Raw genomic sequence first — 13,846 nt, 5'->3', positions numbered from 1 at the left:
GAAGCTGAATGTTGGAATATTCGGAGCAGGCAAATGAAAATACTTCTGCACACAGCACATAGTTAAACTGCGGAATTCAGTCCCATAAAGAGCAGTGGTGGCCATCAATTTGGATGGCTTTAGAAGACTATTAGATAATTTCAATGGCTACTAAGCATGGCGGTTCTACCTCCACTGTTGGAAGCAGTATATGCTCTAGATTCTAGTTTTCAGGGAATCACAGGTGCAGGGATTGTTGTTGCACTCAGATCCTGCTTGCAGGCTTCCCATGATCATCTGATGTTGGAGTAGATTGGCCCAGGGCCGGCCCTACGGCCAGGCTGGGTGGCGCAGGGCAGCTGCGCCCACGGCAACCGCGCTGTGCCTGCCCGCCTGCCGGCCGCGCAGCAGCACCTGTGGCAACCGCCCTGCGCGCTGCGCCCACCCGCCCACCGTGCTGGGAAATGGGGCGGGAGGGCGCCGGACGGATCCGGCGCACCACGGCGCCAGGGGCGCTTAAGACGGCCCTGGATTGGCCTTTGGTCTAATCCAGCAGGTCTCTTCTTCGGTTCTTATCCAGTTCATGTGAATGCTTAGCAGCATGCACGCACGCCACGCACACACACACACGCCTGTGAGCGCAACCTCCGTTCTGACAAATCCTCCTTTCTCCTCAGGCTGTTGCAATGTTATCTGCTCTGATAAAACCGGGACCTTGACAGCCAATGAAATGACTGTCACTCAGCTCGTCACCTCGGATGGATTCAAGGCAGAGGTACAGTCAGCGGATGTGCGGTTTGGACAAAGTTGTCAGTTGTATACAAGACAACTCTGAACCTATAAGCCTCCTTGGTTGATAGCACTCTGATCTTGTCTTTTTATAAGATGATAAGGGTAGCAATGTGCTTTTAAAAAGTTTCAGTGCTGTTTTAAGTAGGGTTACTGATTTGTTTTTGGTTGCTTTTTTTTTTAGAAAATACTTTCATTTGTCATGTGTTTTCAGTTGCCTATGATTTATGCTGTGAAATGTCTTGGGTCCTGCATGAGGAGAGAGGCAGAATATAAAATAAATAAAATGAATATTAATTTGATTTATTTGTTGCCTAATCCAAAACATCTCTAGTAACTGACATACATAATTTAAAACAACCGTCGAGCTTAATAATAAAGCAACAGTGCCCCCCTCCAAAAAAAATGTAACACAGAAAGAGCAATAAGCATAATAATAATAATAATAATAATAATCTACTCTCAAATGCTTGAGGGAACAATCATGCCTTAATATGGCACCCAAGGATGTTAATGTCAGTACCAGATGGGCCTTGATAAGGAGAGTATTCCATAGATGGGGAGGCCAAAACTGGAAGATAAAACCCTCTCCCTTATTATCACTCATAAACCCATAATTTTCACTTCCAGTGGGCTACTGATTCACTTCGCCAATTAACTTCAATCCATAAATGCCGGTATTTCTGCCCGCTTTCCTTAACAAGATATCAATGTCTCTGAATGTACCCTCCTCTTTCCGACATTAAATAATGTCAGCTGGCCACAGAGTTGGATCTCCTCTGCAGGTGTCTTCTGGATTTCTGTTCTTCCAGGTGAGCGGGGTTGGATACAACAGAGAAGGAGATGTGTGTCTCTTACCCTCCAGAGAAGTCATCAAAGAATTTTCAAACATCTCTGTGGGGAAATTAGTGGAGGTAAGTTATTTGCCGGGGTTATTATTATTTTGTAGGAGGAGCAGAATAGACATGATGGGCTAGACAAGAGACAGGGCAAGACTTCTGGTGTTGAGGGAAGAGGGGTGGGCAACCTTTTGGCTGCTGAAGGCAATCATGCCTTGGCAGTAACTGGGGCGGCAGTTGCATATTGGCAAGCAGTGATAGGTGGGAGTCAAATTAGGTGGGACCACCCCTTCTCTCTCTCTCTGTGACTCCCCCTTTCTCTCCCTACCCACTGAGCTGATACGGAACAGACAGATCACTCTTGGCAGATGTCTAACCTGATCACTTGCAGGGGGCTTTGGAATTTAATTTATTATATGTGGATTATTTATACATATATACAACCTGAGTGTATGCAGCATTAACACCCCAAGAGGGCCTTGCTTCCCCCCTAGCCAGAGTCTTAGATTCTAACAGAATCTCTCTTTCCCTCTCTCCAGCTTGCTGTTTTTCTTGTAGCTCACATCACTCCAAACTCTCTGTTCTCAGCTCTGTCTTTGTCTTTCTAACTACCCGTGAATGGGGGGGGGGAGATACCCATTTACTGTCTCACACAGATCCACTTCCTTTGTTCCCTTAATAACCCAGGCAATCGACCCGCCTTATATTTTAACACTCGCTGGAGCCAGAGGTTAGAAGGGTCTCTGCATGCAGCCTACTCAACCCAGACCCCCAAATACATCACACTTGCAAACGAGCAAACTCTGAGCCCAGGGCTTAAGCATAACAGTCATTTGATTCATTTCCCCAACAAATGTCACAAAGAGGCAAATCTCTTTCAGGCTGGCTGTGTTGCCAACAATGCAATCATCAGGAAGACGACTGTGATGGGGCAGCCAACTGAAGGGGCCCTGATAGCCCTGGCAATGAAGGTAGGGTGGCTGCTGCAAGCCCCACGTGCTTATTAAGTTTTAGATTTAATCGGCTCTGTTTAATTTGTAATGGCTTAGCAAGGTTGCCAAAAAATGAAGGTAGGATTTAGTCTTCAACTGATCCGGTAGGGTATCTTACCATGGTTGCCAAAAATGAGAAAGAGAATTTAGGATTCAGCTGAACTCCCCATTTATCAACAGCAGAATTGAAGCAGAATTATAGTATTATAAACCCAAGGCAGCCAGAGAGCAACCTGACCTAGTGATCTTGGCAGTGATCCTCAAAACTAAATAAGTGTAAGGAAATGTGCCCAGTGGAAATATTTATTCCAGCCTCCTCCTTGGAGCATGTCACACAGTAAAAGTGGTTTTCCTTCATCTCCTTGATATAGGTCTTGCATTGGGCAAGCTGGTATTCTTAGGGAAGCTGGAGGAGGATTCCTTTGTTAAGTGGAGGAGTGAGTGATAGCCTGGGATGGTTGGATGTTGGCAGCGGCGTAGCTAGCTGCTAGGGTTCCCGGGGTGGCGTGCATGCCCTGCACCTGGAGGTGGGGCAAGCTGCCCATTGGTTGGGGTGAGCTGGGGCAGGATGCGTTGTGCAAAGCCTCGCTGCCGCCTCCCCCTCAGCTGTAGGGGGCTGTGGGGGAGGTGGCAGGAAGATGCAAACCCAAGACTGCTGTTTTGGGCAGCGCAGAGCCTGCAGGTGCCCAAACCACTGTGTCACTTCCAGGACAGACACCTGACTTGGGTGCCGGCCCCGCGGTGTGGCGCCCAGTGCTCCTTGCCTTCCCTAGCTACACCTCTGGGTGGTGGTTCAATCAATGGGTTAGGAAAAGGTCTCTTAAAAGCTGGGTGTCCCTCTAGAGCAGGCATCCCCAAACTGCAGCCCTCCAGATGTTTTGGCCTACAACTCCCATGATCCCTAGCTAACAGGACCAGTGGTCAGGGATGATGGGAATTGTAGTCCAAAACATCTGGAGGACCGAAGTTTGGGGATGCCTGCTCTAGAGTGTTTTGAAGGAAACACATGGGGAGGATACCTCCGTCCCATGGGGGAGGATGCTCCAAGCCTCTCTATTTGGCCCTTGGCTCAGTCAGCCAACCAGATGTGTATGGGAAGCCTGCAGGCAGGGACTGAGCACAACAGCAGCTTTCTCCACTTACAACTCCCAGAACCTGGGGTTGATGCAACTGTATTTAAATATTGCCTGAGTCACACTTCAAAAACACCAGAACTTAGAAGCCCAAGATGCTGCCTTAAACCAAGTAAAACCATTGCACCCATCTAGCTCAGTATTGTCTGCACTGACTGGCAGCAGCTCTTCGGGGTTTCAACAAACATTTCGTTGTTAACACTCAGCATATGAAAACCTGTCAGATTTCAAATTGAATGGTAGCCATTCCTTTTGAACTCTATAAATCATGTATGTATAGAATTATTAAGTGCTAAAGCCCTGCTCCTCTCTCTCCACGCCCCCCCCCTTTTTAGATGGAACTGAGTGATATAAAAGACATCTATATAAGGAAGAAGGAGATCCCATTTAGCTCAGAGCAGAAATGGATGGCAGTCAAATGTGCTCTAAAAAACCAGGTAAAAAGCAATCAACTTGTTTTTTGTTATCTGTGATTATTTAATTTTTTAAAAAAGAATAAGGATACGCCACTGGAATCAAGTTGCGATCAGTCAGTAAACATTACATTTTTATCCTACTCTCTCTTTCCCTCATTCACTCACCACAGTATTACTCTCACAAGAAGCCTGTGAAGGTGCTTGGACTCAGAGAAATTGGAATACCTGTCCCAAGATTACCCTATGAACGTCATAAGGCTGAGAGTGGATTTGAATCTAGGTCTCTCTTCCATCCATGTCCAGCATTCTAATCACACATGGTGTGGTATTGATGGTTGGAAATCATCAACCTGTCTGTTTTTGTGTGTGTTATGTCACTCTGAAAAGCTCCATAAACATTTTTGCAATAGGTGCAATAGACCAGATTCACACCAGGCATTTAAAGCACTATGGTACAAGGAATTTTGGGAGTTGTAGCTCATTAAGGGTGTTGAGAGCTGTTAAAATACCCCTCACAAAGCTAAGATTGCCAGAGTTCCTTGTTAAGAGGGATTGATTGTTAAACCACTCGGCAGATTGTAGCTCTGAAAGGGGAATATGTAGATCTAGAAAATGATAAAGGTAAAGGTAAAGGGACCCCTGACCATTAGGTCCAGTCATGACTGACTCTGGCCAATAACGCTCATCTCGCGTTATTGGCCAAGGGAGCCGGTGTACAGCTTCCAGATCATGTGGCCAGCATGACAGAGCAGCGAACCAGAGCAGTACATGGAAACGCTGTTTACCTTCCCACCGGAGTGGTACCTATTTATCTACTTGCACTTTGACGTTCTTTTGAACTGCTTGGTTGGCAGGAGCTGGGACCGAGCAACGGGAGCTCACCCCATCGCGGGGATTCAAACCACCGACCTTCTGATCGGCAAGCCTTAGGCTCTGTGGTTTAACCCACAGCGCCACCCGCGTCCCATAGAAAATGGTAGAACTAGGCAAAACACAACACACAGAGATTTGTTGTGATGAGTTCCAGAAAGATATCTCTCTCTCTCTCTTTCTCTGCCCCAACCTGAAGGTGCTGAGGACTGAACTCAGGACTTTCTGCATGCAAAGAAGATGCTCTACCACTAAGCTATGTCCCTTCCCCAATTGTTCTTTTCCTTGTTTCATAGGGGCAAGAAGAAGTCTACTTTATGAAGGGGGCCTTTGAAGAAGTGATGCAGCATTGCACCATGTATAACAGTGGCGGCATCTCCCTCCCAATGACACCGCAGCAGAAGTCCGTCTATGTCCAGGAAGAGAAGCACATGGGATCACTTGGCCTGAGGGGTCAGTTCATGGCTGTACCTCATCCCACCCCTATACTTGCTTGAGTCTTGTGTGGGTTGACAAGCTGGGCATCCGAACTGCATCCCTTCCAGCTTGTTATTCCACACACACAAACACCAGGCACCTGAATGCTGAAGGACAGAGGAAGCCACCTTATGCCATGTCAGACCCTTGGTCCCTCTCTGGCTCAGAACAGTTGACACTGACCAGCGGTGCTTCTTCAAGAGCCATCAGTATCATCCTTACATTCTTCTGGGTCTCAAGGCAGATCACAAAAATTAAATACAGATAAAACACACATAGCTAAGAACATGTAAAAGGTCATGGTTAAAAAGTAATTGAACAATGTATGGGATTTAAACAATGTGGGTGGAACCATACCATTAGGAGCTATTTCCTTAAAAGCAGTCAGTTCCCCAAAGCCTGCCAGAATAAAACAGTCTTCACCTGTCGACAGTAGCAGAACAAGGAGGGACCCAGCTGAGCTTCTTTAGGAAGGGCATTCCAAGCCTGAGACCAGCCACTGAAAGGCCCTCTCCCATGTTCCCATCAAACATGCCTGTGAGGGTGGCAAGACTGAGAGAAGGGCCTCAGAGTCCAGGCAGGTCTGTATGGGAGAATTCGGTCCGTCCTTCAGATAGTCTGGACCTAAGCCACATGGGACATTTGCAGCCCCACACAGAGATGCCAGAGGTTGGACCATTTCCCCCTGAGCCACAGCACAACCACATTGCCACCTGGAGCCTGTACCGCTACACTATGCCTTCCTATCTTATGCTGTGGTGTAGCTTCTGCCCATTCCAGAAACACCTAAGAACCAAGCACTTCTTGACTTGGTATATTTTCATGCTTGTGTTCTTTTAGCTTAGGAGTAGCCAACCTGATGCCTTCCAGATATTGTTGGCCTGCATGCTCATCATCCATGGCCATTGACCATTTTGGCTGAGGCTGGCGCATGTTGTAGTCCAACCACATCTGGAGCTTTCTTATACAGAGTCAGACCATTGGTCCATCTAGCTCAGTATCATCTTCTACACAGACTGGCACTGTCCGTCCAGGGCTTCAGGCATGGACTCTAAGCCCTACCTGGGGATGTTGGGGAGAGAATCTTGGACCTTCTGCAGATGCTCTACCACTGAGCTATGCCCCTTTCCCTTTCTGAGTGGCAGTGTGAAATAACCTGGTCTGTGGTCGCTTTCTCTGCTCCTTCCTAGTGCTTGCCCTGGCTTCCGGTCCGGAACTGGGCAGGCTGACATTTTTAGGTCTTGTGGGAATCATCGACCCGCCAAGGCATGGAGTGAAGGAAGCTGTTCGAGCCCTCATTGAGTCGGGTGTTTCGGTGAAAATGATAACCGGAGATGCCTTGGAAACAGCCCTCGCCATTGGTGAGCAAGATAAACCGTGCCACTTTCTTGCAACATTTTGGGCTTTGGGCTTTAGAGGAAGGACAAGTAAAGGAGGGAGACATGAAAGAGGTGTATGAAATTATGCATGTAGGAGAGAGAGCAGCTAGTGGGGAGTTGGTTGTTTTCTTTTGCCCTCTCTTATAATACCAGAACTCAGGGCCATTCAATGAAGCCAAAGGCAAAAGGAAGGCCTTCTCTACACGGCATGTAGTTAAATGATCGAAATTGGCCACCAACTGAGATGGCTTTAAAAGAGAATTTGGACAAATTCATGGAGGATAACACTACCAGTGCCAGGTAGCTTCAGTGGCTATGTTCTTCCTCAACTGTCAGAGGCAATGTGCTTCTAAATACCAGTTGCTGGTGAGCTCAAGTGGTGTGGATGCTGCTAGACTCAGGTCCTGTTTGCAGACTTCAAAAGGCATCTTGTAATCCACGGGTGCTGGACTCAATGGGCCATTGACCCAGCAGGGCTTTTCTTATGTTCTGCTTACACTGAAACACAATTCATTGTATCGCGCTGAACATCACAGCTGATTCTCTCTACTGTCCACTTCCCTTCTTGCTGTACACTTTTTTTGTATCTCAGATATCTGCCTCAGCTCCCACGAGGCTGGATTTGCCTTTGGCTGTTCAAGATGCTCCAGGGGCAATGCTAGGTGACAACTTGGTGACCTAGAAATAGACTTTGGTGGAATGTTTCTGTCACAGTTACCAGAAATCCCTTGTCAAATGCCATATCTGCCTCAATTGGGATGGTCAGCCACATCCTTTCCCTTCCCTTTCCTTCACAGGACGAAATATCGGCCTCTGCAATGGGAAAATGAAAGCTATGTCTGGGGAGGAGCTGGAGAACACCACAGAATCAGCACTATCATCAACCGTCAAAAATGTAATGGCGCTTTGAAGGGGTTCCAGAACGCATGGTGTGTGCTCATTCTTAAAACCCCAGCCATCTCACATAGATCTGCTTTCTCTCTCTCTCCTCATCATCCAGGTTTCCATCTTCTTCCGAACAAGTCCAAAACACAAACTTAAAATCATAAAGGTATCTGCTGACCCCAAACAAGCCACAAGTCTGTCCCTTTACCGGAGAAGCTAGTTCTGATTTCTGCACCATGGTGGTCACTACTTTGCTTCTGATTTGCCCACTTCTGTTCAAATTACATTTTCCTTCTATAGCTTCTCTTTTCCTGCAACTCGTTCTGGGAATCATTTTCTGCTGGTTCTTTGCCATAGATGAGGGAGTCGGGGAATCAATTTCTATAAAGGAGAAGTGAAGCAGCAATTGCAAATCAAGGTGTATCTTCCTTGCCTTTCAGTGTTCAGAACTACAGTGGTACCTTTGGTTAAGAACTTAATTCGTTCTGGAGGTCCGTTCTTAACTGAAACTGTTCTTAACCTGAAGCACCACTTTAGCTAATGGGGCCTCCCGCTGCCACCGCGCCACCGAAGCACGATTTCTGTTCTCATCCTGAAGCAAAGTTCTTAACCCGAGGTACCATTTCTGGGTTAGCGGAGTCTGTAACCTGAAGCATCTGTAACCTGAAGTGTAACCCAAGGTACCACTGTACATATTCTAGCAATAACCACCCCAAAATACAGCTGGAAAAGTCCAGTTGGTTTAGGCCAGGCTTCCCCCAATCCAGTGCCCTCTGGATGCTTTGGACTACAATTCCCATCATCCCTGACAATGGCCATACTGGCTGGAGCTAAGGGGAAATGTAGCCCAGTAACACCTGAAGAACAACTGGCTGGGGAAAGGCTGCACTAGGCAGTGAATTACACCATTATTATTTATTAAACTTATTAGCTGCTTTTAAAAAAAAACAATAAATTGCCAGTGGAAATGCATTTAATGTTTCCTGAAACTATCTGTGCATTTCCCCCTACTCTTCCACATCCCTTTGTCTCACGAAGGGGAGAAATGAGTCCTGCCTCTCTCCCTGTTTTGGTGGTTGCTGCTCCTGTTGGTTGACATCAGTACAATTGTCTAGCCAAGCACAGTCACTTCCCGCTTGCTGTGATTTTCGACAGTTGGGTGATTTGCTGATTTGTCATTTTGGCCATGTATTGTAAAGATCATGAAAGTGGTAATCAAGTGTAGGCATGTCTTCATTTAAGTGAGCCTCTGTAAGTATCCTGATTTGCTGGCCTGGGACTATTACAGGCAGCATAAAATAATAAAAAAATGTCTGCCCTGATTGGCTGGTCTGGAATTTTTCCTAGCAACATTCAACACTTCTTCATATGATTGGTTGGGTTTGATCACATTTGCATGAAGATGCATCCTTAAATTAAAACTGATTGCATGAGCAAAATAATACCTAATAAAAGCTTGTTTCTTAACCAATCTTCATTTATCCTTTCAGCTAGAATTGTTAATTCCCACTGCTGCTGAAAGACCAAATTCTAAATGGCTAATATCTCCAGATTGTCTTCCTGTGTACTGCATTTTGTTTTTAATTTACTTTTTTTTTCTTTATTGAAAGTTAGAAAAATACTGTGTTTGACATTTTATATTCTGGAGAGGCCAAGATGGATACATGCTGAATTTTGTATCCATTTGCCACTTCACAGGCTTTGCAACAGACTGGCGCCATCGTGGGGATGACGGGAGATGGAGTGAATGATGCAGTAGCTCTGAAATCTGCTGATATTGGGGTTGCAATGGGGCAGGCGGGCACAGATGTCAGCAAGGAGGCGGCCAACATGATCCTTGTCGATGACGACTTCTCAACCATCATGTAGGTGGCTCTTAAGAGGCACACCACCGGACATCCCGGCGTCTCTGATCTTGCTCTGCCTTCTACATTCGTTTCAACAGGGGAAGCTGATTTACTCATTCACTATATCTATGAGACACCTCATAAAATAAGTTCTCTAGAAGAAGAGCACAAAACATGAGCGACAGCATTCAAACCTGAAAACAGAACCAGCATGATAAAACATGACATACAGCACAGAGCACAAACATCCTGGACCTGCTATTGTTGTCATTTGGCTGGATGGAGGGGCTGGGTGGGGGCAAGATGAGGGCTAAGCGCACATGCTGGTAGGACCCCTAGAGTGACCATCAATATCAAAAGCATGATTGGTGGTCCAAAGAGTGAGAGTCTTTTCTGTGGCTGCTCCCCTATTGTGGGTTTCTTTCTCAAGAGAAGTTCTAGTTACAGGTAGGTAGCCGTGTTGGTCTGAGTCGAAGCAAAATAAAAAAATTCCTTCAGTAGCACCTTAAAGACCAACTAAGTTTTTATTTTGGTATGAGCTTTCGTGTGCATGCACACTTCGTCAGATACACTGAAACAGAATCAACCAGGGGTGGGGGTGGGGAATGGGTGATGGGCTGATAGGAGAGGTGAACCTGTTGATGGCTGATAATGACTGCTGATTACTGCAATTGGTCCTGCGGGGGGAGGGAGCAGTCCGTTGAAAACCCAAATTGCTGTTTGTTCCAATTCAGTGTTAAAGAGCGGGTTTTCCTGGGGAAAGCAGCAAGGAGAAAAAATTGCTCAGACATAGAGCTTGAAACCATGGACCTCTGGCTGTGCCTAGAAACAAAGTGTAGATGAGCCCTTTCAGCAGCACTGCCAGTTCCTGGTTCCCCCAAAATCCAGAGTTTGGTTGTCTCATGAATGGATATCTATTTACACACTATTTCTTTCCCCCCAACAGGAGTGCAATCGAGGAAGGGAAGGGCATCTTTTACAATATTAAGAATTTTGTTCGGTTTCAGCTCAGCACGTAAGTCGTTCTTGACTTAAACCCAGGGGTGGATGAGGGGGGATGCAGTGGGTGTGGACTGCCCTGGATGTCATCACTGAGGGGGGTAGCAAAATGCCAGGCAGCACTCACTGTGGGGCTTGTAGCACGCCCAAGCCACACGTCCCTCCTGGGAGAGACGCGGTGGCTTGGGTGCCCACAGGCTCCACGCTGCCCCGAACGGTCCACCCACCGCCTCCCCCTCAGCTGTAGGGCGGCTAAGTGAGAGGAGGCAGGCAGACTCCTTGGAGGCCCCGCAGAGTGTCCTGCCCCTATGGGCGGTGCCCCAGGTGCCCAAGTGGCTTCCTCCGCTGCTGCTTAAACCACATAAGAATCAACCACCATTGGGGCCACACAATATCCATGAAGACTTAACTCACTCACTCTTTGTGTTCATGGCAGGAGTATCTCAGCACTGAGTTTGATCGCTCTGTCAACAGTCTTCAATTTGCCGAACCCACTCAATGCTATGCAAATCCTGTGGATCAATATCATAATGGATGGGCCCCCAGCCCAAAGGTGAGGACACAGGAAGATTGGCGGTGGGGGGGGCAGGATTCACACTGGAAGCCATCGCAATTCTCTTCTAAAATCCTTAAGGTTCTTGGGAGGGCACCCAACAGCAGATTTACCTCTCCGACAGCTCTGACATCAGGAGGAGGAGATCCAACATCGGAGACTCCGTCTCTGATGGCACTGGCTTCTCTGATGCCCTGGAACAAGAAACCTTGAAGGTCTAATGATAGGGCCAAAATTTGGTGTGGGTGTGTTAGAAAGTAGCTAGGTTCCAATCAGGAAAAGGATGCTGGAGATCAGGTAATGTTGTTAGACCAGAGACAAACCGTTTGGACGAGTGATTGGACTTGGTGGGTAAGGATTGGCTTTTGGGATTCAGCTTGCTATCTGGGCTGACAGTGCTGTAGCCCAACTGGTGTCCTTGAGTCACAGAACTCAGAGATTCCAGAGGAAACAGAATGGTCAGTACAGGCCATTCACTGGATACTTTACATTGTGGTTTCCTTGTGCAAGTTGCCTATTTCTTCCCAGAAAAATAAAATAGCTAATGAACCTGTGCTAATAAAACAATGGCTTAGTTTTTTGTGGTTTTTTCTGGGCCTGGCAAACAGTTTGGGTGTTGAACCGGTGGACAAAGATGCCATCAAGCAACCTCCAAGGAGCATCACTGATACGATTCTCAGCAGGTCTCTGATTCTGAAGATCTTCCTGTCAGCCACCATTATAATCAGTGGGACCATGTTTGTCTTTTGGAAAGAGGTGAGACAGAGGGTGTGGCCCTTGCATCTGTGCTTCAAACAAGCAGTAACTAAGGGCAAATTAACACCATACATTTAAAGCACCATGGTAGCACTTTCAACAGTCACAGCTCCCCCCCCCCCAATTCTGGGAGCTGAATTTGTTTAAGGTGTTGAGAGTTGTTAGGAGTCTCTCTATTCCCCTCCCAGGGCTAACAGGGCTCCCTTTGTTAGAGGGACTGTTAACCCACTTTGGGAATGAATCTCTTTGTAGAGTACTATTGATTTTAATCATCTTTTGAAAGTGTTGAAATACCTTTTTTTAAAGTGTTTTTAATTGATAATTTTAGCATGCGGCTTTAGTGTAAGCCACTTTATTACAAATAAGCGGCGCATAAATTTTGTTATAACAAAATAAGCATTCTTAAAAGTTGCCACTAGTAGAAAAGGTTTTCACCACCTTTTAAAGAAGGTAAGACAACAGGAGTTTGACCAAAGTGCGGGAGGCAGTGGAAGACAGGAGTGCCTGGCGTGCTCTGGTCCATGGGGTCACGAAGAGTCGGACACGACTAAACGACTAAACAACAAGAAGAAGACAAGGTTATAAAGGGTTACTAGGCATGATGGCTGCAGTCCCTCCAATATCAGTGGCAGTGATTCCTCCAAATACCAGTTGCTGGGAATCACAGGTGGGTGGAGTGCAGTTGTGCTCACATCATGCTTTGGGGCATCCCTTAGCTATCTGGCTGGCCACTGTGAGAACAGGATGCTAAACTAGATGGGTTTTTCTTCTGTTATAGATATCTCTTCCAATCATGTCTCTCACCCTTGTAAGGCAACAGCACACACTGCAAATCAAAGTCATAAGGTTGCAGTAGAAATGGGCTACAGAACACTCCTCCTCTTCTTTTTTCGCCTGGCTTCTAACTATTTCCCTGTAGCCCATCAATCATCGCATATAGATTTAAGGCTCCTTGGCACTGCAGGGCCTTCTAATCTTCCCTCTAAAAAAGAAGAAAGGCCAGCTTTCAAGGTGACTGTGACTTTACAAACAAGGGCTCATTGTGAGATGGGAGGGCTGACTTTGCACATTCTCCAAACATCCACACTCCCTCCCTCGTCTCTCTTATGATTGAGTTTTCTCACTTGCGTGTTTTTTTTTCAGATCCCGGAAAGTGGCATAACGCCACGGACCACAACAATGACTTTCACTTGCTTTGTGTTCTTTGACCTCTTCAACGCCCTGACATGTCGTTCCCAGGTGAGAGAGCTGTTGGTTGCTAAGCCCAAAGAGGGGTGTGTGTGTCAGCAAAAGAAGATGCCCTATTATTTATGCTTAAAGTGTTAGTAAAGGGAACTCCCCCTCTCAACCCAAGGGACAGACAACATCTTTTTTAAAATATAATGATTTTTATTTGATTTTAAAGGATATAAACTTATAACAAAATCAATTAAAAATCCGCATAATGAGATTACTCTGAATCTCATGACTCCCTTCCATCCTCCTAATGTCAATATTTACATCTGCATATCAGTCCATTATCAACATTTTTTTATCCATCTAAATTGTCCATAGTCTTTGCTACCTTACAAGTGAGATTAAAATCCTGCTAATGTTTTCATCTGCTTACAATGGTCTCCTAAATAAATAATAAATTCCCCCCATTCTTTTTTTAAAGTTATTGTCTTCTTTCATTCCTGAGCTTTCCAGTTAATTTTGCCATTTCAGCATAGTCCATCAGCTTGGTTTGCCATTCTTCCCTGGTTGGGGGCGGGGGGTGGGATACAGACAACATCTTAAATGGGTGGTACTAATTTCATATCGATGACAAAGAGGCTTGTAGAACCTTAATGACTAACCAATTTATTAATTATTGATTATTAATGACTAACCAATTTATTACAGCTGGGATGGGGAAACCTTGCATGGACTACATCCACTTTATTTTTCATG

At 46.1% G+C, this 13,846-nt stretch overlaps 1 protein-coding gene across 1 annotated transcript in view; it reads left to right on the top strand.

Moving 5' to 3' along the window:
* ATP2C2 (ATPase secretory pathway Ca2+ transporting 2) overlaps nucleotides 1–13,846 on the top strand; it is a 37,686-nt gene that overhangs the window by 21,566 nt on the left and 2,274 nt on the right. Inside the window, exons 13-25 of the mRNA XM_035117919.2 lie at nucleotides 657–754; nucleotides 1,581–1,682; nucleotides 2,489–2,578; nucleotides 4,068–4,169; nucleotides 5,315–5,471; nucleotides 6,686–6,856; nucleotides 7,672–7,769; nucleotides 7,875–7,925; nucleotides 9,458–9,624; nucleotides 10,553–10,621; nucleotides 11,042–11,158; nucleotides 11,767–11,914; nucleotides 13,058–13,153. Of these exons, the coding sequence (XP_034973810.1) occupies nucleotides 657–754; nucleotides 1,581–1,682; nucleotides 2,489–2,578; nucleotides 4,068–4,169; nucleotides 5,315–5,471; nucleotides 6,686–6,856; nucleotides 7,672–7,769; nucleotides 7,875–7,925; nucleotides 9,458–9,624; nucleotides 10,553–10,621; nucleotides 11,042–11,158; nucleotides 11,767–11,914; nucleotides 13,058–13,153 (1,466 nt within the window). The remainder of the gene's footprint in view (nucleotides 1–656; nucleotides 755–1,580; nucleotides 1,683–2,488; nucleotides 2,579–4,067; nucleotides 4,170–5,314; nucleotides 5,472–6,685; nucleotides 6,857–7,671; nucleotides 7,770–7,874; nucleotides 7,926–9,457; nucleotides 9,625–10,552; nucleotides 10,622–11,041; nucleotides 11,159–11,766; nucleotides 11,915–13,057; nucleotides 13,154–13,846) is intronic.

This window comes from Zootoca vivipara, chromosome 6 (assembly GCF_963506605.1).
Source record: "Zootoca vivipara chromosome 6, rZooViv1.1, whole genome shotgun sequence".
Lineage (NCBI taxonomy): Eukaryota > Metazoa > Chordata > Lepidosauria > Squamata > Lacertidae > Zootoca > Zootoca vivipara.
This window is presented reverse-complemented; position numbering and strand designations above follow the sequence as displayed.